This window comes from Pelophylax lessonae (genome assembly GCF_965119305.1).
Source record: "Pelophylax lessonae genome assembly, chromosome: 3".
NCBI classification, from domain to species: Eukaryota; Metazoa; Chordata; class Amphibia; order Anura; family Ranidae; genus Pelophylax; species Pelophylax lessonae.
Window position 1 is genome coordinate 409533630 of NC_138770.1, and position 22183 is coordinate 409555812.

A 22183-nucleotide genomic window follows, 5' to 3' on the forward strand; every position below is an offset into this window, starting at 1 on the left:
GCAGCTTTTTTTTTTTTGAGCTGCGGTGTGCATGCGCCCTTAGAGTGGTAGAAAACGTCTCCTGACCAACTCAGACACGTGTAAAGCAGGGATCCTCAAACTACGGTCCTCCAGCTGTTGCAGAACTACACATCCCATGAGGCATTGTAAAACTCTGACATTTGCAGATATGACTAGGCATGATGGGAATTGTAGTTCCTGAAAAACTGGAGGGCCATAGTTTGAAGACCCCTGATGTAAAGCATTGTGAAATGACTTGCATCTAGGTGCCATTCAAGCAATCCCAACCTGTGTTGTTTAGGAGATTTTGCCAATATGACATCACTGGAGCATGCGCATTTTGTTCCCAATTGACCGCACACTCATTGTGCCGTCAGTCTCTTTTTACGGGTGACATGCCTCCATCATAGTACTCCACAGCATTGAATAGCAAACCTGTGAGATTTCAGGCCCATTACTATTATGGATTACTGCGCAGCATTATCTCGTAGACATAAGAAAAGAAGGAAGTATACCGCTATATGGAATCAGACACTGCAAATATGGTGCCAACTTTGGCCGAAAGCACAAGAACAAGTTGTTAAGCAGAAAAATACAGTAAGAAATGTGCTATGAGGATAACAAGTACAGGTATGTGGAGAAATAGTTAGCCTTTGCGTTTTCTGAGGATTTCTGTGCTGGGGTTTACTACCACTTCAACTTGCCAAAATGCAGATTTGCAACTTTGCAACCTTATTAGGGCTCATTCACACCAGCAGACGTGTGTTAAAATGTTTTTTACCTCAACCCTTCATATTCCTGACATGTGCCTTCTGTACCATGTACTTGCATGAGAAAATATCCTGTTCTCTTTGTATGCTTCCTTTTGGTCTGTTTTCTAGCTGTGCTGGAAACTCAGTATTCTCTTCTCCAATGATCAGATTGGTCCGACACACGACCCCCCCCCCCCCCCCCGCTGCACAGCCATTCAACAAACAAGCTCAGTTTGCTGCAGCTTCTCCTCCCCCCAGCTCTTAGGCAGCTGAGAACAAGGGAATGTGATTACTTATAAATGTATGAACTTTGCTTTGTGCACTGGTGCGCAGTCATGTGGGAACAGGAAGGGGCCATCCCCAAACTGTTCCCACAAAGTTGGGAGCATGAAATTGTCCAAAATGTCTTGTTATGCTAACGCCATAAGAGTTCCCTTCACTGGAACTTAGGAGCCAAGCCCAACCCATGAAAAACAACCCCACACCGTAATCCCCCCTGCACCAAATGATTTGGACCAGTGCACAAAGCAAGGTCCATAAAGACATGGATGAGCCAGTTCGGGTGGAGGAATTTGACTGGCTTGCACAGAGTCCTGACCTCAACCCGATAGAACAGGTCTCCAACATCAGTGGCTGACCTCACAAATGCACTTCTGGAAGAATGGTCAAACATGCCCATAGACACACTCCTAAACCTTGTGGACAGCTGTCCCAGAAGAGTTGAAGCTGTTGTAGCTGCAAAGGGTGGACCAACTCAATATTGAACTCTATGGACTAAAGCCCCGTACACACGATCAGATTATCAAACGATCTGTCGTCCGTTTTTTGTGGCATGCTAGTCTGATGTGGAAAGTGAAGAGGTTATTTTCATAAGAATTTTCCCGTACGACAGAATTCTACTTCAGAAGTGATGTCATGTGTTGGATTGCTTTGTATGTGTTCTTTCGTCTCTGAGCATGCCTAGTCTTGCTCATAAGATTTTTCCCCGTCGAAATCTGTACTAATGAGACGAAAATCGGACGTGTGTTGACGGAGGACAACAATTTTATAGCCTGCACATCAGGATTTTGTCAGCCGAAAAGTCGGAGTCGGCTGTCGAAAGCACCATACTAACAATCCGAAAATCAGCAGATGGGTCGTCGGACAAATTTTCCCTTCCAAATTGAAAGTGTGTTTGTAACAAAAATTGTAGACAAAAAGTACCACATCCCTAATTCGTATGTTAAACACTGGGAAAGATATCCCAATAGAGAAACCCACAGCCGGAACCTGAGGTGTACAGGTAGGTGCTGGGGTGAAAGAAAAAGAAGAAAGAAAGAAGCAGAGGAAAAAAGGGGGAGACAAAGATAAGCAGAATGGAAGGGGAGGACCAGGAGGGACAGGGGAAAGTGGGACAAAAGGGAAGGAAAACAAGGAAGGGGGGAAAAAGAGGAAGGTGGAGGGAAAAAGGAAAAAAAAAAAAACAAAAAAAAATCCCTTCCGAATTTCTTATTGTGTGTACGAGCCTTAAGACTGAGGTGCCATTAAAAGTTCATGTGCGGGTAAAGGCAGGTGTCCAAATACTTTTGGTATATATATATAAATATATATATATATATATATATATATATATATATATATATATATACACACATGCGATGATAGATCATGTGTCAGGTAACCATACAATACCAAAATCATTTTGCAAGGAAAAATGTATCCGAGATCTGCCTGTTCTCTAGCCAATCACTCATTACAAACAAAACTGTCTACGGTATTCAACAGTCTTCTGGCACATTAATTTCTTAACAGACTATTTTATGATCAGCTCACCTATTCTGTAACAATCATTTTTGTGCCTCTAACGGTTGCATTGTCGAAAAAAAATGTAACACTCCAAAAACACATTTCCAGAATCTTCTTGTTCAAAAATGGTTTGACATCCATCTTCTACCCTGCCATAAGAGGACAAAAGCCATACTATTTCGACCAAGACTAAAGGGCAACCTGCAGTGTCCAATGTGAACCATACCAATCAATCATAAACCACCAATGTCATTAGTCAATAGTCCTTTGGTCAACCTAACTGCCATGAAAATTCAGCGTTATATTGTGCAAGTGAGCGAGGAAAAGTTAAACTATTTTCAAGCTAAAATCCCCTTACTGGATAGAAAATACAGAGATGTTGAAGAGCAGTGTTGCATGTCAATGACAAATATTTTTGACCATAAAGAAAAGGGCAAGGGAAGCCTTGAAGCAAAGGGAAAGCGTTATAATACTGATTCACAGGAAACATTTTATACAGTGCTGGCAGAACAAGAGACTCAAAGCAGCCAATACTTATGCTGCATATGCATAGGCAATCTTTTTTAATACATACTCTATGTGTCATTAAGAGGGCTTAGGATAAATGAAATAGCTCCCAATCCAAAACAGCAGCATTCCTATGTGATGTCAGGGGGCTTGCCTCTGGAAGTTCTGTTTTATACAGCCAGCCCCCTCTCTCTTCCTTCCACACCTCCTCAATTGTTCCCATAAACTGAGTGACAAACTCCCAGCATTGACACACAACGCTAGGAAGGGTGGGATGAAAAGTTTCCTGTAGCCTGAGGCACGTTGACCTAGACCTTCTGCAAAGCTAACAAGGTAAGGCTGCTTACTATCAGTGCTCTCTGGAAATAGGACCACAATTAGAGATGGTTTACTAAAAACAATAAGGACACACTAAAAAATGCTGGCACTTCTCCAGCCTGGGTCAAAATTAGACCAAACTCTAAGCATTAGATCAGCTCTTCCATTATTTCTGTAAAACTTTAGCTTACCTTTATTCCACAGGAGGAAAAAAGAAACAAAATTAGATTACGATTAATTACCTATACAATCTATAGGAACACAAAAAATAATAACTCATCAACATTTAACAGACACATAAAATAATAAACATCAACATTTAACAGGTGGAGAAGGGATAAGTAGAAATAATAGTAATAAATTGTCACCAGATAAAAAGACGCAAAAAACGTAGCAAAAAGTGAGTATTCAAACAGTTACACCACCTGTGGAGGCCTGAAGATCTTAAAAGTGATTGCATCTGATTAGCTAACAATTTTCCACCCAGCACCTGCAAATTTTTAGTAGTAGTACTATACACTCTACCCAGGATTAAAAAACTGAATGGTGATCTACAAACGTAGCTTTCAATATTTCTCTAGATTACTACTAATTACCTATACAATCGATAGGAGACACATAAAATAATAACTCGTCAACATTTACCAGAAGATGGAGGAGGCAAGTAGAAATAATACAAATACATTGTCACCAGATCAAAAGATGTAAAACATGAAAAAGTGAGTAATTGCAATATTGTGAAAGAAAGCAACACTCTACCCAGGATTAAAAAAAAACCGAAATGGTGATCAATAAAAGCAGCTTTCAATATTTCTGTAGATTAGTAGAGAATTTAAAGAGAGGAATAAACCAACATGCAGAAAGACCACTAAACTAGTGTTCTACTTGAACCTGCAGGCGGTGCAGTTACAGAATATGGGCATCTACAGAACACCGGACAGATAGAGAGTCAGAACCTCACCATTAATGCTAATCATACATCGTACATATCCATTGACAAATCATCCAGGAGTTGAAGAGAAAAGGTGTATTTAATCAATGTAGTTGCATAAAGTCTCTTATTCTCTGTTGCAGAGGATGTTAAATGAATTCCACAGGGACATGATGAAATAGGCTGCTTACGTTCATATCCTGGGGGCAGCAAAAGCCACTCAATTCCCAGAAAAGTTTGGCTTTACGTTAGGAGTATTAATAAAACAAGGCACGTTTAGGCTACAACATCCCACAATTATCATCCATATGGCTTGCTCACTCTAAAGAAAAAGGTTCCAAATATGTAACTAAAGCACTAGAAATTGTTTACTGGAAATAACAACGGAGGTTAATTAATGCCTCATCATTCCAGCAAGCCGGGAAAGACTACAAAGGACACAATCACTTATTTTTATCCTCTGGGCTCTGTTTTTCCCCCACTCGTGACCTTCTGAAAATCCCCCGATATCCTTGATGTGCCCATGTGGGTTTAGGAAGATAGAGCCACATACTGGAAATTCAAGCAATTCCTTTCCTTCTAGGTCAAAAGAAACAGAATGGTAGGATTATAGTGTAGAACTGAGCTCGGAATCATGACAAGCTAGGGCAGTCCTTTGGTTTACATGGCATTTGATGACAGAACACTAGGCATTCGATTACTTTTTTTCCAGTTGTTGTCAATGTAGCTGGCTTCTAAAAAATCCTGCTGGCTCTTGGATTGGACAGTCTAAATCCTAAATATTAACGTGCAAATCCCTGCTATAGAACATGTTAGCCAACCTATTCGATTGACACTAAACCTAAGCTAAAGGGAGTGCAGACAAAATAGAGAAAAGATCATTAACAGATCCATTCAGTATGTGCGTATATGCTTTTCAGTAAATGACGGCTTTCGTCATTTTGTACAATTTGTAAAGATACACATCGGTCCCCTTAGGGTAATCATGGGGATGTCAATGAAATAATCACACTAAGTGACTCCTAAAAGCTGAACTGTACCAAGCTATTTGGTTTAGAGGTGGCGTGTTCGCTCACTCACCTGAGTGTCCCCATTTCACCAAACCCAAGTCTTATATGGAGCACTTCTAGGTGATATATCGGACACTTTACTGGAAGATATTGTTCTGGACATTTTATAGATAGGCAACTCCAATCCTCATATTGATTAGAGGTTCAAAATAATAACAACTGTTTTTGTGTCTGTTCCCTACTGCAGTAGTTATATTGATTAGTGGTTCCAAATAATAACTACTGCAGTAGGGAACAGACACAATAACGGTAGTTATTTGGAACCACTAATCAATATGAGGATAAGAGTTGCCCATGTACAAAATGTCCAGAACGCTATATTAGGATAAAGTGCACCAGATGTGCTAAGCACCAGACCACAAAGTGCTCCAGATTCACTAAGTTTGGTGAGAATACAAGGCTTAGGTGATCTCATTCCATTCCACCAAAATCTGGGTACCCCTAGGGCAATCATAAAGACGCCAATCAAATTATCACACTAAGTGACTCCTAAAAGTGGAACTGTACCAAGCTATTTGGTGGAGTGATGGTGTGTTATCTCACTCAGTTGAGTGTCTCCATTTCACTGAACCCAAGTCTCATATGGAGAACTTCTGGGTTCCTTTGATGTGGGCCTTCATTTTATTGCCCCATAAAAACCTAAGTGGTATATCTGACACTTCACCGGAAGACATATTAGGATAAAGCGCACCGAATGTGCTACCCACTAGACCACAAGGAGCTCTGGACTCACTAAGTTTGGCGAGAATACAAGACTACGGTGATCTCATTTCACCAAAATCCAATCTAGAGTTTTTCTTTAACACCTAGGAAGAAAGTAGTTTTAATACTAGTTTAATACTAGTTTTTCTATAGAAATATAATACTTTGTATATGGATGTAAAACCTTTCAGGCACTGCCTTGTTATAAATCAAAGCAACAGAAATTTGGACACTTTGCGCCATTTTCAGGAAATGGATGCACTATATCATCAGCTGTCTTTTTTTATTCAGTATATGATGGGGACATAATCCGTATAATGCATTGTCTCTACAGTGCTGTGCAAGTAATGATCTGCTGATATATGTGCAGCAGACATCCGCTTATAACACAGCTATACGCTTCTGGTTTATGTCTCTGCCTGAGAATCCAGTATATAGCCAAGTGAATGCTGGAATGTTACAGTGCCCAGACTGATGGCATGTGTTTTCTTAGCCTAATATGGACTACAGAATGAACTATATTAACAAACCGCATTAAATGTGATGTGAAGAGCAGTAGACTACAATACAATTTGGAAGCCATAGATACCATTTACTTATGGGGAAAACGTTTTATGGAAAAAAGCATAGCAGTACAGCAAAACAGGTAAAATTGTAAAAAAATTGTAACACTAAAAGCAAGGAGATGAATTCTGTACTGTGATGTTGTTATAAAATGTGATTTTCTACTGTATTGTGCTAATTTTCAAAGTGGAACTACAGCCAAAACATTTACTACTAGACAGTCTTCAAGTCAGGTTTAACTACTAAAGACAAATCCATCCAGCACCTGGCCTTAAACCAGGGGTGTCCAAACTATGGCCCTCCAGCTGTTCAGAAACTACAATTCCCATCATGCCTAGTTATGTCTGTGAATGTCAGAGATTTACAATGCCTCATGGGACGTGTAGTTCCGCAACAGATGGAGGGCCGTAGTTTGGACACCCCTGCCCTAAACTTTACTGATGGGGAGTGCACACCTGCAACTGATCCCATATTATGGATCAAAAATAGAAAAAGCCAAGCCTCTGAGCCTCAGATGTTTGAGGAGGGCTCTGTCATCCTAGAAAGGAGAACCCCGAGGCTCAGAAACATCAGTGAAGGAACGGTTTTGTTTGGGCCCTCAACAACGAGGCTTGTTATGGGGTGCTGTCTTTCTTATTATGGTCTGTGTTCCAAAATTTTCTGATGGTCACTGCCAACGATACAGGAAAGGAGGGCAAACAAGGGTGCAAACACCAAAACTTGACATTCTAAACTTTGCATACTTTACAAAAAAAAAACTATTTTTGCTGCGGTGTCCTAGTTGATGAGATTTTTCCACAGGTCCTGTCTAGGTATCTACTTTCTCCAGAACATACAAGTAATAGTGGTTTCAAGAATGTTTGCATCCAAATGACTACTAAGGCTAACTTGGGTCTTTTTCTGTGATGAAATAACCTTGTTTTCTATTAATATAATCACTTCTTAAATTGCATGATTCACGTGCACAGTTAGCTGTCTAACTTTCCACTCTCCTGCTTACCCAGTTTCAGCACAGAGAAGACTAAGGTCCTCTTTCACCTTGCACACGGAAGGCCACTCTCTCTTTCTGCACCTCTTCTGTAACCTGCACCTCCCTGTCCTCCTCTAGCTATGGAGAAGGTCCAGCACATAACCCGCTCTGCCATGAGAAGAGCCTCAAACATTGAGGTCAACCCGCAGACCAGACAAAACTTACAGGAACTCTTTATCAACTTCTCTCTGATTCTCATCTGTCTTCTTCTCATCTGTATCATTGTGATGCTCCTCTGAGGCCCTTTACTGAACCACCCCACTGCATAGACTATAAAAGGTCCCCATGGAGGACTCACTGTAAAGATTCAATATGTCATTTAGAAGCATGCAGTGAGCATCTGGTCATTCTAGATGTAAACTCATTTTTATATATTAGCATACATATGGAGTAATAAACATTCTGTAACATGCTTTTGCTGCAGCCTGTAATGCATTACTGTGATTCTGCTCATGTATGAAGGGATTACAAGTAAGCTTTCACTTACTGTGCAAGTCATGACTGCCTGCCTGAAGACATGTATAGCTTGAAGATGTTTTTCCTGTAACATTAGGGCTATGTAGTTATTGTCACTATGAGAATGTTCAAATAAAACATGTTCACTGCAAAGAATGTCACTGCTAACTTACGTGACTTACTGTAAGAAACTGCAGTACAGGTTTTCATAAAAAAAAAATTTCATCATAACAGTTTACAGAAAAAAAGGGAGAAACGAAACTTAAAGTGATATTAAACACACACTGTTGAATTTACATTGTCCCTTCTATTTTTTTTTTTGTGGATGATGGCACTAACTATTTAAATTAAAAAAAGAAAAAAAAAAAACATTGAAGTATCTTTTCCTAATTGATCTACAGCTGTCACAAGACCCAGCTCTCTCCCAGCCTGTTTGCAGGGAAATATAAACAGGATGAGCTTCTAATCCTCTGCTACTGGTCACATGTTCAAAATACAGAGTAAAAATAATATTAATAAACAGTTTGAAATGGTCATACACATATATATTTGAAATAAAATTTTCGTTATTTTGTGGAAATAACATGGTATGGGCAGATTTCTGTGTCACGCTGTTCCAGCCTGTGTTTTAGAATAAGAGGGAGGGGAAGCCTCCATTAAGCTACATGTAACATCCCACCCCCATTGTGTTTAGCTGGTTAGTAAGCATAGAGGAGGAGGGAAGGAGCAGGCTGTCATTTACCACTGTGTATACACCCACATGTGTGACTCTGTAGTCACAAAGGCTGCTCAGATGTGATAGGGAGGAAATGCTGAATTGGGGACATGGACAGTAGATGGAGATAGAGAGCAGAAGGATCAACCAGGTTTTTTGCAGAATACAGAAAACGAATCTCATAGTGTCCGAGTATGTAATACAGCATTTTGATAATTGTTTTTAGGATGTGGATTTATTGATATAAAATAGAGCCTATGAGTACTAAAAAAAAAAAATACAGTCGACAACATAGGTATAGCTCTTAGTATAGATTGTTTTAAGAGAAATAAAAGAACATTGCAAATTTAAAAGTAAGCAAGTGGAGATATAGGTCAAAAAGAGAAAAAAAAAAAAAGCCCGTATAATTGGGCAAAAACCAAAGTTGAGTATAAAAAAGAAAACAGATCCAGGAAAAAAAATGGAAAAGAATGCAGAATTAGGTAATAAGGCATAGAAAAGAGCAAGAAAATCGCTGCCAGCTTTCAATTGGATTTCACCTTTCAGTTGGAATACAATATGGCTGCTGATTGGTTGCCGAGTGGTTTCACTTGTCACTCTTGTATAGTAGTAGTTCTCAACAAATAAGGCTGGGTTAGTGGGAAGATTGTAAACCAACACAGGTATATGTCAAATATTGACTTTAGTCCTTGTTACTTAGAAAATAGATTGAGGCAGGTCCAGGTAAAGAAAAACTGACTGACTAGAAGAGATTTTCTGAATGCTTTTAGTGCCGGTTCACATTGGTGCGATGCAGGAACCCTGCGAATCCACTGTGGGTTCCCGCCTCACACCCAACTCACAGGCAGTTCACACTGCCATATGCGAACTGCTGGGAGTGTTCATACAAAGTTAATGACGCCCCCAGATTAGTTTGCATATCGCAGTGCGAACTGTCAATTCGGGCAGGAATCAGCCTGCTTAGGTGTGAACACCCATGCGATCTGTTTCTGGTGCGGACCAAAAAAAGGGTCCTGCACGACTTTGGTCCGAATTCGATGGAAATTCAGCCATACAATCTGTATGGCTGAATTTGCATCGCAAAAACGTGGATGTAATTTGTATAGCAGTGAGGTGCGAATCACATGCAATGTCTTCCATGGCACCACTGTGAACCGGCCTTTAAAAGCAGGCCCATCTAGGTAACTTTTGTATTAGAGTCTCAAGCTGAAAGTCTGATTACTGCACATCACTTTCAGATTTACACATAAAAATACAAGACCATATCATGGCTCAACTTTTTTACTGCAGACTCTTGGGCGAACCAAAAAAAATTAACATGGAACTAAAATTAATCTCTAGGCAAGTTATGTAAAATATTTAAAAACTATTAACTGTGCTGCCTGCTAAAATAATTTTGTGTGTACCAGTATTGTGATCCATATACCCTAGGCAAGTAGTACAGCCAGGTTCTGGACATCCCTTCAAACTACCCTGTGATTAAATACAGCCTGTTAGTAGACAATGACGGAGTAGCAGCACCTTCATAAGGTCATCCCTCTACTCTCCATTCCTGTAAGCACATTCACATGCGAACACCACAACGCAACAAGGCCTTGACTGGTTTACAGTCCTGCTACGTCTCACTTCCATTGGCTCTATGAAGGGAAATATAGGAGGATGATATTGGGAAAGATTCTAGAATTTATGTTGGTTCTATTTATTAATAGAGTGAATTTTTTAAATGAATAGAACACAGAGTAATGTACTATTCCAGCCTGGAGTAAATGCTTTCTGCCTGCTCATAGCAGTTTTACTGTATATATGCAATTCTGGACTTAAAAGTGTCAGGATGTCTGCGGCAATATCGCAGTCCCACTATAAGTCTCTCATCGCCACTATTACTAGTATAAAAAATAAATAAAACTTCCATAAATATATCCCATAGTTTGTAGACACTATAACGTTTGTGTAAACCAATCAATATACGCTTTTTGGGATTTTTTGTTAACCAAAAACATGTAGCAGAATACATATTGGCCTAAATTTATGAAAAAAAATGTTTAAAACATTTTTATATTGGACCGGATTTCTAGCAGATAGTAAAAAAAAAATATACATTTATTTTTTTCAAAATTTTAGACTTTTTTTTGTTTATAGCGCAAAAAATAAAAAACCCAGTGGTGATAAAATACCACCAAAAGAAAGCCCTATTTGTGGAAAAATTTATTTAGGTACAGTGTTGCACGACCGCGCAATTGTGAGATATTGTAACACAATGCCGTATCACAAAAAATGTCCTGGTCATGAAGTGGGGTAAATCTTACAGAGGTCAAGTGGTTAAAGTAAAACTATAGACAAAACTTTTTTTTTTTTCATTTTGTATAGAGCACAGGAGGGTTATAACTCCTGACAGATTCTTTTTTTGTGTCATCCGTTTCACATTGCGGAGAATTCCCTATGCTTCCCCTCCCATAATCCCTGCAAATTAAGGGAATTCCTTGGGGAGCCCCAGGTCACCAGATCTAGTGTCCAAATTGGAAGATTTCCCCTCTATTACCGTATTTTCCTGGCGTATAAGACGACCCCCAACTTTTCCAGTTAAAAAAGAGTTTGGGATATACTCGCCGCACACGCACACCAAATAAAAAAAACATCAGATTTGATTTCAATATGGTAACTGATACAGCTCACCTTCCTTTCCTCTCTGCCCTGCTGTAGCCATGAAGCTGTGTATCCCCATGAAAGCTGCTATCCCTGAATGCTGATCCAGTGTCCATCTCCCCGTACTCCACACCGCTCACCTTCCTCTCCTCTCCGCCCGCTGTAGCCATCATCTCCCTGTACTCCATACCGCTCACCTACCGCTCACCTTCCTCTCCGCCCGCTGTAGCCATCATCTCCCCGTACTCCACACCGCTCACCCACCGCTCACCTTCCTCTCCTCTCCGCCCGCTGTAGCCATCATCTCCCCATACTCCACACCGCTCACCTTCCTCTCCTCTCCGCCCGCTGTAGCCATCATCTCCCCATACTCCACACCGCTCACCTTCCTCTCCTCTCCGCCCGCTGTAGCCATCATCTCCCTGTACTCCATATCGCTCACCCACCGCTCACCTTCCTCTCCTCTCCGTCCGCTGTAGCCATCATCTCCCCATACTCCACACCGCTCACCTTCCTCTCCTCTCCGCCCGCTGTAGCCATCATCTCCCTGTACTCCACACCGCTCACCTTCCTCTCCTCTCCGCCCGCTGTAGCCATCATCTCCCTGTACTCCACACCGCTCACCTTCCTCTCCTCTCCGCCCGCTGTAGCCATCATCTCCCCATACTCCACACCGCTCACTTTCCTCTCCTCTCCGCCCGCTGTAGCCATCATCTTCCCGTACTCCACACCACTCACCTTCCTCTCCTCTCCACCCGCTGTAGCCATCATCTCCCCGTACTCCACACCGCTCACCTTCCTCTCCTCCCCGTCCGCTGTAGCCATCATCTCCCTGTACTCCATACCGCTCACCTACCGCTCACCTTCCTCTCCGCCCGCTGTAGCCATCATCTCCCCGTACTCCACACCGCTCACCCACCGCTCACACACCGCTCACACACCGCTCACACACCGCTCACCTTCCTCTCCTCTCCGCCCGCTGTAGCCATCATCTCCCCATACTCCACACCGCTCACCTTCCTCTCCTCTCCGCCCGCTGTAGCCATCATCTCCCCATACTCCACACCGCTCACCTTCCTCTCCTCTCCGCCCGCTGTAGCCATCATCTCCCTGTACTCCACACCGCTCACCTTCCTCTCCTCTCCGCCCGCTGTAGCCATCATCTCCCCATACTCCACACCGCTCACTTTCCTCTCCGCCCGCTGTAGCCATCATCTTCCCGTACTCCACACCACTCACCTTCCTCTCCTCTCCACCCGCTGTAGCCATCATCTCCCCGTACTCCACACCGCTCACCTTCCTCTCCTCCCCATCCGCTGTAGCCATCATCTCCCCGTACTCCACACCGCTCACCTTCCTCTCCGCCCGCTGTAGCCATCATCTCCCCGTACTCCACACCGCTCACCTTCCTCTACTCTCCGCCCGCTGTAGCCATCATCTCTCCGTACTCCACACCGCTCACCTTCCTCTCCTCTCCGCCCGCTGTAACCATGATCTCTCCGTACTCCACACCGCTCACCTTCCTCTACTCTCCACCCGCTGTAGCCATCATCTCCCCGTACTCCACACCGCTCACTTTCCTCTCCTCTCCGCCCGCTGTAGCCATCATCTCCCCGTACTCCACACCGCTCACTTTCCTCTCCTCTCCGCCCGCTGTAGCCATCATCTCCCCGTACTCCACATCGCTCACCTTCCTCTCCTCTCCACCTGCTGTAGCCATCATCTCCCCGTACTCCACACCGCTCACCTTCCTCTCCTCTCAGCCCGCTGTAGCCATCATCTCCCCGTACTCCACACCGCTCACCTTCCTCTCCGCCCGCTGTAGCCATCATCTCCCCGTACTCCACACCGCTCAGCTTCCTCTCCTCTCTACCCGCTGTAGCCATCATCTCCAGAGGTGGGGGACTTGAGTCACATGACTTGACTTGCGTCAGACTTAAGTCACCAGTTTGAGGACTTGAGACTTGCTTGACTAAAATTAATAAAAGACTCGACTTGACTTTGACTTGGTATTCATGACTTGAGACTTGACTTTGACTTGAGACATATGACTCGAAATGACTTTACTTTTTTAAGTTATTAAATATTTGCATTTTCTCAAGATGTGTTAAAGCAAAATTAATGTGCCTGTTATGTTTCTGACACCACAGTCACTTAAAACACCTCAGTGTGTTCTGATTTTTAGGACAGTGGCTGTTTATCAATGGAAATACTTAACATGTTTTTAGTGACTGTGGTGTTGAAACATGACCGGAGGAAGGATTTTGAGCTGTTTGGGCATTCAAAGTGTTTCTTTAATATGCCAAGAAAAAAGCACTAAGCTGTTTTGTTAATGTTGAAAATAAAACAAAACCTTTCCTGACCACTTACTTTTATCTGATTTAAAGGTGAAAATTAGGGTAGATCAGTATTTTGACTTGATTTGTGACTTGACCAAAATAAATGACTTGACTTGCTTGACTTCTAGCAGGGACTGGACTTGACTTGCTTGCTTTTTGCCACAGTAACTTGGGACTTGCTTGAGACTTAAAGGTTAAGACTTGAGACTTGCTTGTGACTTGCACATGTGTGACTTACTCCCATGTCTGATCATCTCCCTGTATGCCACACTGCTCACCTTCCTCTCCGCCCGCTGTAGCCATCATCTCCCCGTACTCCACACCGCTCACCTTCCTCTCCGCCCGCTGTAGCCATCCATCCATGCAGCTCCGCCATCTAAGGGTTAATATGTGGCTGTATCGGCTCGGTGCTCGGCTTGTTGCGGCAGGGATACCAATCTCACAGGGAGACCTAGCAGGCCTCAGGAGCGAGACGCAGGGACGGAGAGTAATAGGATACAAGGGCAGGCGGGTCACAGGTCAGACACTGGTTCACATCGCCACGTTCCCTCTCTTTTTCCATACCGTGGATGTTTTTGAGACCCCCCCCCCCTCCCCCTCCACCGCATATTCTCCAGTTTCGGCCTATAAGACAATACCCGGGCCTATAAGACGACCCCTGACTTTTGAGAAGATTTCCAGGGGCTAAAAAGTCGTCTTTAACGCCGGAAAATACGGTACTTTCATGGGGGACAACCCAAAATTTGGGATTTTCTTTTACTTTCAATGATAATGGTAAACAGGACAAATAGAGATAAAAACTGTCAGGGGTTCTAGTCCTTCTGTATTCTATCCAAAACTTAAAAAAAAAAAAAAAATGTTCCTGTTATACTTTAAAGTGCTGAAGTCCTGGTTTTAGCGAGATCCTGAAATTTAGCTGCACCCCAGCAGTAAAAGGCCTCATGCACACTGGACGTTGTGCATGAGGCATGAGAAAACTTGTTTATGCTGTTCTCCTGTGTGCAATAGCTCTTGTCTTGTCTTATCTCAGCAGACTACATAGCCTGTGTAGTCTGCTGAGATAAGACAAGACAAGAGCTATTGCACACGGGAGAACAGCATAAACAAGTTTTCTTTCTATGAGGACACTTAGGATTCATCACTATATTTAAGGATCTTTTCAGCAACAATCTTCCCAACAGCATATAAGAAGCTGTGTACAAAGTTTACCAGCATTCCATGCCTGCTTTTAACCACATTGTGGTAAGTAGATAACCAAAGGGGGAAACCCCTCATACAGCACGGATCAAGCACTTAAGCACTTTGATACTCGGGAGGATTGACATATGGACATTATATATATATTTATTTGTGATATGCACCATTGTTGAAGCACTTTATATGAATGTTTTTGCATTTTATTAATTCTATTAATTTTATGAACGTTGTGACTATGTCTAAGCATATTTGCACAGGTATCCATAAGCAGCGCTGCAACCATTGACCATTATACTTTAAAAGAGCACTAGCACTTTTCATTGCAGCAAGCAGCTTACACAATTATTTATTAAATTATTTATCACATTTTGCACATAAAATATAGCACTTTAAGCACCTAAAAAAATCAATATAGATATAAGGAGCTCTGTGAAAATCAGGATGCGTGTATGCATGTGTTTGCGTGGGGCAGAGACAGGGAGAGCGCAACCTCATTGGGGATTGGCTGGAGGTTCCTTTGTAATGTGCTGCATAATGTGTTCGCACTTTACAAATATAGATCTGAAATAAAAAAGAATCTGAACACGTGACTAAAGCCAGATTTGTCAATTTAGAAATCTAGTTTCTTCATGTTTTTTTCCTGTTTACATATCAGATACTGGTGAATTATTCGGATTTAGCAGGCACACATTGTTTATATGCATACAAACACTCTAGGCTATTAAAGGCTTATAATGATTAGCTGGAATTATTTTTGTAATGGTGGGTATGAAAATGTTCCCAGTTTAAAAGTTCAGCAGTACAAAATATTGTCTCGCTGCCATGGTAACTCAATATGAATGCCATCCAAAAATGCTGAAAAGAAGCAAAAGCGAGCTCTCACAATCTCTGCTAGGCTCTCCAGTCCTGCCAAACTAGCGGGGTCCTCTGTGTTATACAATTCACACATAAAGCTTTGCTTTATCTTCTTCTTCTGCCAGTATTAAGGAGGAACTCTGCTTCCAGTTCCCAGTGGCCTGATCCCAATCATGGCATTCTTCTGCTCCCTCACTACTTGACCTATTCAACGTCCTAAGAGCAGAACCCAGGGAGTGGAAGCAAAAGCCAAACTTAAGTCACACATTTATCTTCAAAAAGTTAGCAGAGGTAAGTCATTCAGAGCCCTAGGAGTTGTGCTCGGCTGAGTCTCCACCATTTTTTTATACATCTTGAAAATATCAGTATTGGCATTTCCCTGCGATAGGTTTAGCTCAGTTTTCACACTCATTTCTATATCTACCAAAAATGGCAATATCAGTTTTGGGTGCGCTGACTCAAAGTAATAAAACACAAAAAGATTTTAACATTTACAACAAACTGTTTAGTAAAGTTATATTGACAATAAAAACTGAAGACATATTTCACAGATCCAAAATTTTAAAAATCCTGCCATTTCAATTAGTATCATTATATATATATATATATATATATATTTACACACACACACATACATACAGTATATATATCACTTACAGTATAATTATATATATATATATATATATATATATATATATATATATATATATATATATATATATATATATATATATATATATATATATATACACACACACACACACATACACACACACAGTGTATATTATATAATATATATATATTTATTTTTACACACACATACAGTATATATATCACTTACAGTATATTATATATATATATATATATATATATATATATATATATATATATATATATATATATATAAGTGCAATCAAAAGTGAAAGACAGGGGGCTCCCTCGTACTGTCCAAAATTTGAAAGTTCTGAAATATCAGTTTTGGTGGGAATGACTGACCAATCCAGGTTTAATCTAATTGATTTGACTATGTATATATACTTATGCTAAGACAAATAAAAAAAACAATACTGACCCTCTGCGTTTAAATGACCCTTAAAATTAAATTCTCTTATTTGGTCTGTTAAAAATAAAAAAAGCTGTGCGGGGTTGCTGGGGAGGGCTGTGCCCCCAGCCCACCTAAGTTTTAGTTGTGCCCTCTCTGAAAGTGCATCCGCTGATTCATAATCCAGTCTGATGCAGACACCTGATGTAAAGGGGGGGCACTCTTCATGGGGACACCTGATGCAAGGGGGCACTCTTCATGGGGACACCTGATGCAAGGGGGCACTCTTCATGGGGACACCTGATGTATGTATGGGGGCACTCTTCATGGGGACACCTGATGTATGTAAAGGGGCACTCTTGATGGGGACACCTGATGTATGTAAAGGGGCACCCTTGATGGGGACACCTGATGTATGTAAAGGGGCACTCTTGATGGGGGACACCTGATGTAAAGGGGCACTCTTGATGGGGGACACCTGATGTAAAGGGGCACTCTTGATGGGGGACACCTGATGTAAAGGGGCACTCTTGATGGGGGGACACCTGATGTAAAGTTACACTCGATGGGGGACACCTGATGTAAAGGGGCACTCTTGATGGGGGGACACCTGATGTAAAGGGGCACTCAGAGTAGTCATAATGTAAAGCAGGACTCGGATAGAGACATCTGATATAGGGGGCACAGGTTCTGTTTTAATAGTGTTTGCCAGGTCATTACACTGTGTGATAGACTGTTAGTGACTCACATATTATGCCCTCTGACTTTTTTTTAACTGCACCCCCAGATCAGATAGGCTAGATCCCACCCTGATCCTGTTAGAAATCTTGTGAATAGATACATTTCCTTGCTCTCTGCCTTTGCTGCACCCCTATCAATTACATTTTTTTTTAGTTATCGCTAAGGACTAGAGAACCTCTCCCATCTATGTTATTGGGAGGAGGAAAGGGGAATGTTACTGTAATCCAGTTCTAGGGTGACAATGCTGCTTCTCCATAGATATGATGTGTGAGTTGCCATCCTAGGAGTGGTGTAAATGGCAAAATCACAGAGTAAAAAAAAGGATTGAAAAAGAAAGTGAATTCAAGCAACCCATCTAAGGGCTAGCAAGCAATATCAAAAGGTTAGTTGGGTTTAGATTTAAGTTGAGATGTACTTCTGAATAAAAAAAAAAAGTCAATGAGCATGGTCTTATGAGAAGTAGAAGTTAACCACCCCAGACAGGCTGAGGAAAAAAAAAAAAAAAAAAAACTACTGCTTTTAATTATATATTTAAGAAACTAAAAGGGGAGGTTCACTGTAAGGGTTTACAAGGTGCTACTGTCAGGTGACCATTTTTTAAGAAGTTGGATGTTCAGTGTTTAGGTACAGCAGAATTAAGTAATACGGGGGAACTTAAGTGTAGGGGATCATATACGGTGTTAGTGGCAAACCAACCAGATCCGCAAGCTCTCAGAACCCAGATGACCATGGGCACGCTGACCAACAGGATCACAGTGAAGGACCTATTTAGTTTACGTGCATGAAAAGTGAAATTTATAATGCTGCCACTGTTGCCCTGAACCCTATAAGCCGCACTGTTCACTTCCAAAGCTCATTTATACAACATACAGGAATCCAGAAATGTGTTCTCTTTTGCTCTGTAGCAGATACGCTGCTACAGTGTACACTACCTCCACCACAAACCATTGAAGTCACTTCGGATACGTCTCAAAAAGATTAATTCTAGGGTCCATACTAGGGCTGGGCAATTTTCCCTAAAAAAAAAAAAAATCTTCGATTTTTAAAAGAAAAATTCAAGTTTCGATTCGATTTTCAATTTTTTTTTCCAATGTACTTAAAAAATGACTGCAGAGTCTGGAGGGAGGACTGAGGAGAAGCGCTGTACATGTGTGTCTGACTCTAACGGACCACCGCCGCGCCTGGATGTGACGTCAGCTGCGGGCGGTGCGTCTGTACAGGGGCTGCGCTGTGATAGGTACAGTCCACAGAACGAGTCCACAGTAACCGGCCACCTTTTTTAGTTTGACTTTGAAACTATTTTTTGTTTTCAAACGAGTTTTTTCTACAATTGTTTTTTTTTTCTGCTTTTTTCTGCCTTTTTCCTCCTTGTTCCGCCTGCCCCCGGGTAACTACACACACCTGGGCTCAGCCAGCTTTTTTAGTTTGAAACTATTTTTTTTTTTTTCAAACGAGTTTTTTCTACAATTGTTTTTTTTTTCTGCTTTCGTCCGCCTTTTTCCACCTGCCCCCGCGTAACTATACACACCTGGGCTCAGCCAGCTACTAGTCCACCGCACAGGAACCAAACTCTCCCCAGTAACGGACCACCGCCACCGCGCCTGGATGTGACATCAGCTGCGGGCGGTGCGTCTGTACAGGGGCTGCGGCGCGCTGTGATAGGTACACAGAGAACTCCCCGGCCTGGATGTGACGTCAGCTGCCGGGAGAGGAAGGGGGCGGTGCGTCTGTACAGGCCAGGGGCTGTGATAGGATAGGTACCTAGTACTGGGGAGAGTTTGGTTCCTGTGCGGCAGACTAGTAGCTGGCTGAGCCCAGGTGTGTGTAGTTTCGCGGGGGCAGGCGGAAAAAGGAGGAAAAAACAATTGTATAAAAAACTCCAGTTATTTAAAAAAAAAAATCGTTTCAAACTAAAAAAATCGATAAATCGATTAAATCGATTTATCGCCCAGCCCTAGTCCATACTAATGAACATTTGCTACTGCCCTCTAGGTTTTCTACAAGCTTCTGCCCTCAGGGTTTCTAAATGCAATCTGTAAAGGCAGAGCACTACATCATACACTAGCTAGTGTGCATTGCGGCTGCCAAAAGTCCATCGATAGTGGGAGGAATAGTGCCCCGTTGATGGCATCAGTGGGAGGAATAGTGCCCCACTGATGGCATCAGTGGGAGGAATAGTGCAGATGGCATCAGTAGGAGGAATAGTGCCCCCCTAATGGCATCAGTAGGAGGAATAGTGCCCCACTGATGGCATCAGTAGGAGGAATAGTGCCCCCCTAATGGCATTAGTAGGAGGAATAGTGCCCCACTGATGGCATCAGTAGGAGGAATAGTGCCCCACTGATGGCATCAGTAGGAGGAATAGTGCAGATGGCATCAGTAGGAGGAATAGTGCCCCCCTAATGGCATCAGTAGGAGGAATAGTGCCCCACTGATGGCATCAGTAGGAGGAATAGTGCCCCCCTAATGGCATCAGTAGGAGGAATAGTGCCCCACTGATGGCATCAGTAGGAGGAATAGTGCCCCACTGATGGCATCAGTAGGAGGAATAGTGCAGATGGCATCAGTAGGAGGAATAGTGCCCCCCTAATGGCATCAGTAGGAGCAATAGTGCCCCACTGATGGCATCAGTAGGAGGAATAGTGCCCCACTGATGGCATCAGTAGGAGGAATAGTGCCCCACTGATGGCATCAGTAGGAGGAATAGTGCCCACTAATGGCATCAGTGGGAAAAATAGTGCCCCACTCAGTGGGGGGGGGGGGATAGTGCCCCACTGATGCTATCAGTGGGAGGAAGAGTGCCTCAGGGGCCAGATAAAGGCAAGCAAAAGGCCACATCCGGTCCCCGAGCCACACCGAGACCACTGCTATAGGTCGTGAAATGGGAAAAAAATACAGCTTTTGAATAGCATTACACAGCCAGTACTAAAGTACTAAACCATATATTGGATACACAAGGGTGCCATAGACAACAAAATGGATAGGATGGGAGTTGATGTTGTCTATTGGCTACATTTGGTTGTATTCCATTATCTCATTAGGATATGGAAGCTCAGACCATAACCTCAAATGCTTGTATCGAACAACTATGAATGTATGAAAATTAAAAGTCACCAGTTGTGGAACAGGCTATTAAACTGCACTGCTTGTATGTTAACATGAGCCTTACACACATAAGAAGCAGGTACATCTTCTGAATTTTTTTTACCAATATCCCTGCAAGCAGCAGAAAATCTATGACAAATTACGCTTATTAACAAATCTATATATATATATTTCCACAGGTGTACCAGAAGAAATAACAAACACCTCCCAGTGGAATTAGGAAAGAGGACCTGCCATTATGGATCTTGCCAACAACAGAGGCCTAAACCTCATGCTAAACTTTGTTCTGATCTTCTTAGTGCTGCTGCTGATGTTTATTCTGGTAAAACTCATGTGACAACTCAGTAAGGGTCCATGGATCCCTGTGATTACAATGACATATCAACCAGCAATCTACCACCAAGAGTATTACCTATCCGGGAGTTAACCATGAGCTGCAAGGACATTCTCTATGGGACAAGCCTTGTGTCATGATAGCCAAGATCACAAAAAAAAGACTTTTGACCATCAAATTAATTTTTATGAGCCAATGCACTTAGACATCTGTATGTCTTCGAAGACTAGCTGAAGATGAATTCAGTCTAGAAAAGTCAGCCCAGCCTAAAGCCATACCGTCAGGATGATCTCTATGCTGCGATATATACTGTATACTGAGTTCCATGAAGCAGCACTGTGGATTGCTATACCGAGTACAGAAATGTGATGTAAAAGCACTTGTGAGTCATACATAAGTCAACGCATGCTACTGCACATTAACATAGCATCCAATTTCATATACAATTATTAAATCAACACAATATGGAAATTTCCCAAATGGATGCTCAGGCTAAATACCTGAATAAGGTGCCATGTGTAGAATCTTTTAAGCCTACTGTCTTGCAAAACTAAAGACCACTGATTTAGGTTTAGGGTCATCCCCATAGATCAAAGGTATTCCATCACTAGCTAGTGAGCACTAGTGCTACTGCATATAAAGATGCACTCTCACATGTTGTAGGGTTCATGCGTACTTGCACTTTTATAATATATATATATATATATATATATATATATATATATATATGCATTCTTCTTTTATAACATACATATGCCTTCTTCTTTTTTAATTTAATGTTTGGGAATCACACTTCAAAAAATATTAAAAATGTAATATGTAGAAAATACATCTCAGAATTGTGATCCTTACTTACAGAAATGTACCTAACAATGTATTGTGTTCAACTCTAGATTCAGTCCACTGGGAGAATGCTCAGTTTTTTTTTTTTTGTGGTCAACGGGCTGTCCAAAAATCAAGCTAATAAATGTCAGTAATCACGTAGCAGAGCAGTTACATCATATCCCGCTAAGTACCAAAATAGCAGCTATTAAAGCACACACATTTATACTGTATCTATATATCATTGTTGAATACAAACACGGTTTTCCTTAGCC

General features: G+C 41.9%; 2 protein-coding genes across 7 annotated transcripts in view; one reads left to right on the forward strand and one right to left on the reverse strand.

Moving 5' to 3' along the window:
* CEP85L (centrosomal protein 85L) overlaps window positions 1-22183 on the reverse strand; it is a 347939-nt gene that overhangs the window by 107617 nt on the left and 218139 nt on the right. The gene's annotated exons all lie outside the window — the stretch shown is intronic.
* PLN (phospholamban) lies at window positions 3241-21459 on the forward strand. 2 transcript variants are annotated; one of them, XR_014225041.1, is made up of 2 exons: window positions 3241-3377; window positions 20932-21459. XR_014225041.1 is itself a non-coding variant. In XM_082251210.1 (2 exons), the coding sequence occupies exon 2, from the start codon at window positions 7740-7742 to the stop codon at window positions 7896-7898; it is 159 nt and encodes a 52-aa protein (XP_082107336.1). In that variant the 5' UTR covers window positions 3241-3377; window positions 7634-7739; the 3' UTR covers window positions 7899-8245. The 2 variants fall into 2 exon arrangements, 1 of the variants encoding a protein (XP_082107336.1); XM_082251210.1 differs by lacking the exon at window positions 20932-21459 and adding an exon at window positions 7634-8245.

Bases quoted from the DNA above. Each gene is read 5' to 3' on its own strand.
- PLN (XM_082251210.1), top strand. From the start codon at position 7,740: ATGGAGAAGGTCCAGCACATAACCCGCTCTGCCATGAGAAGAGCCTCA.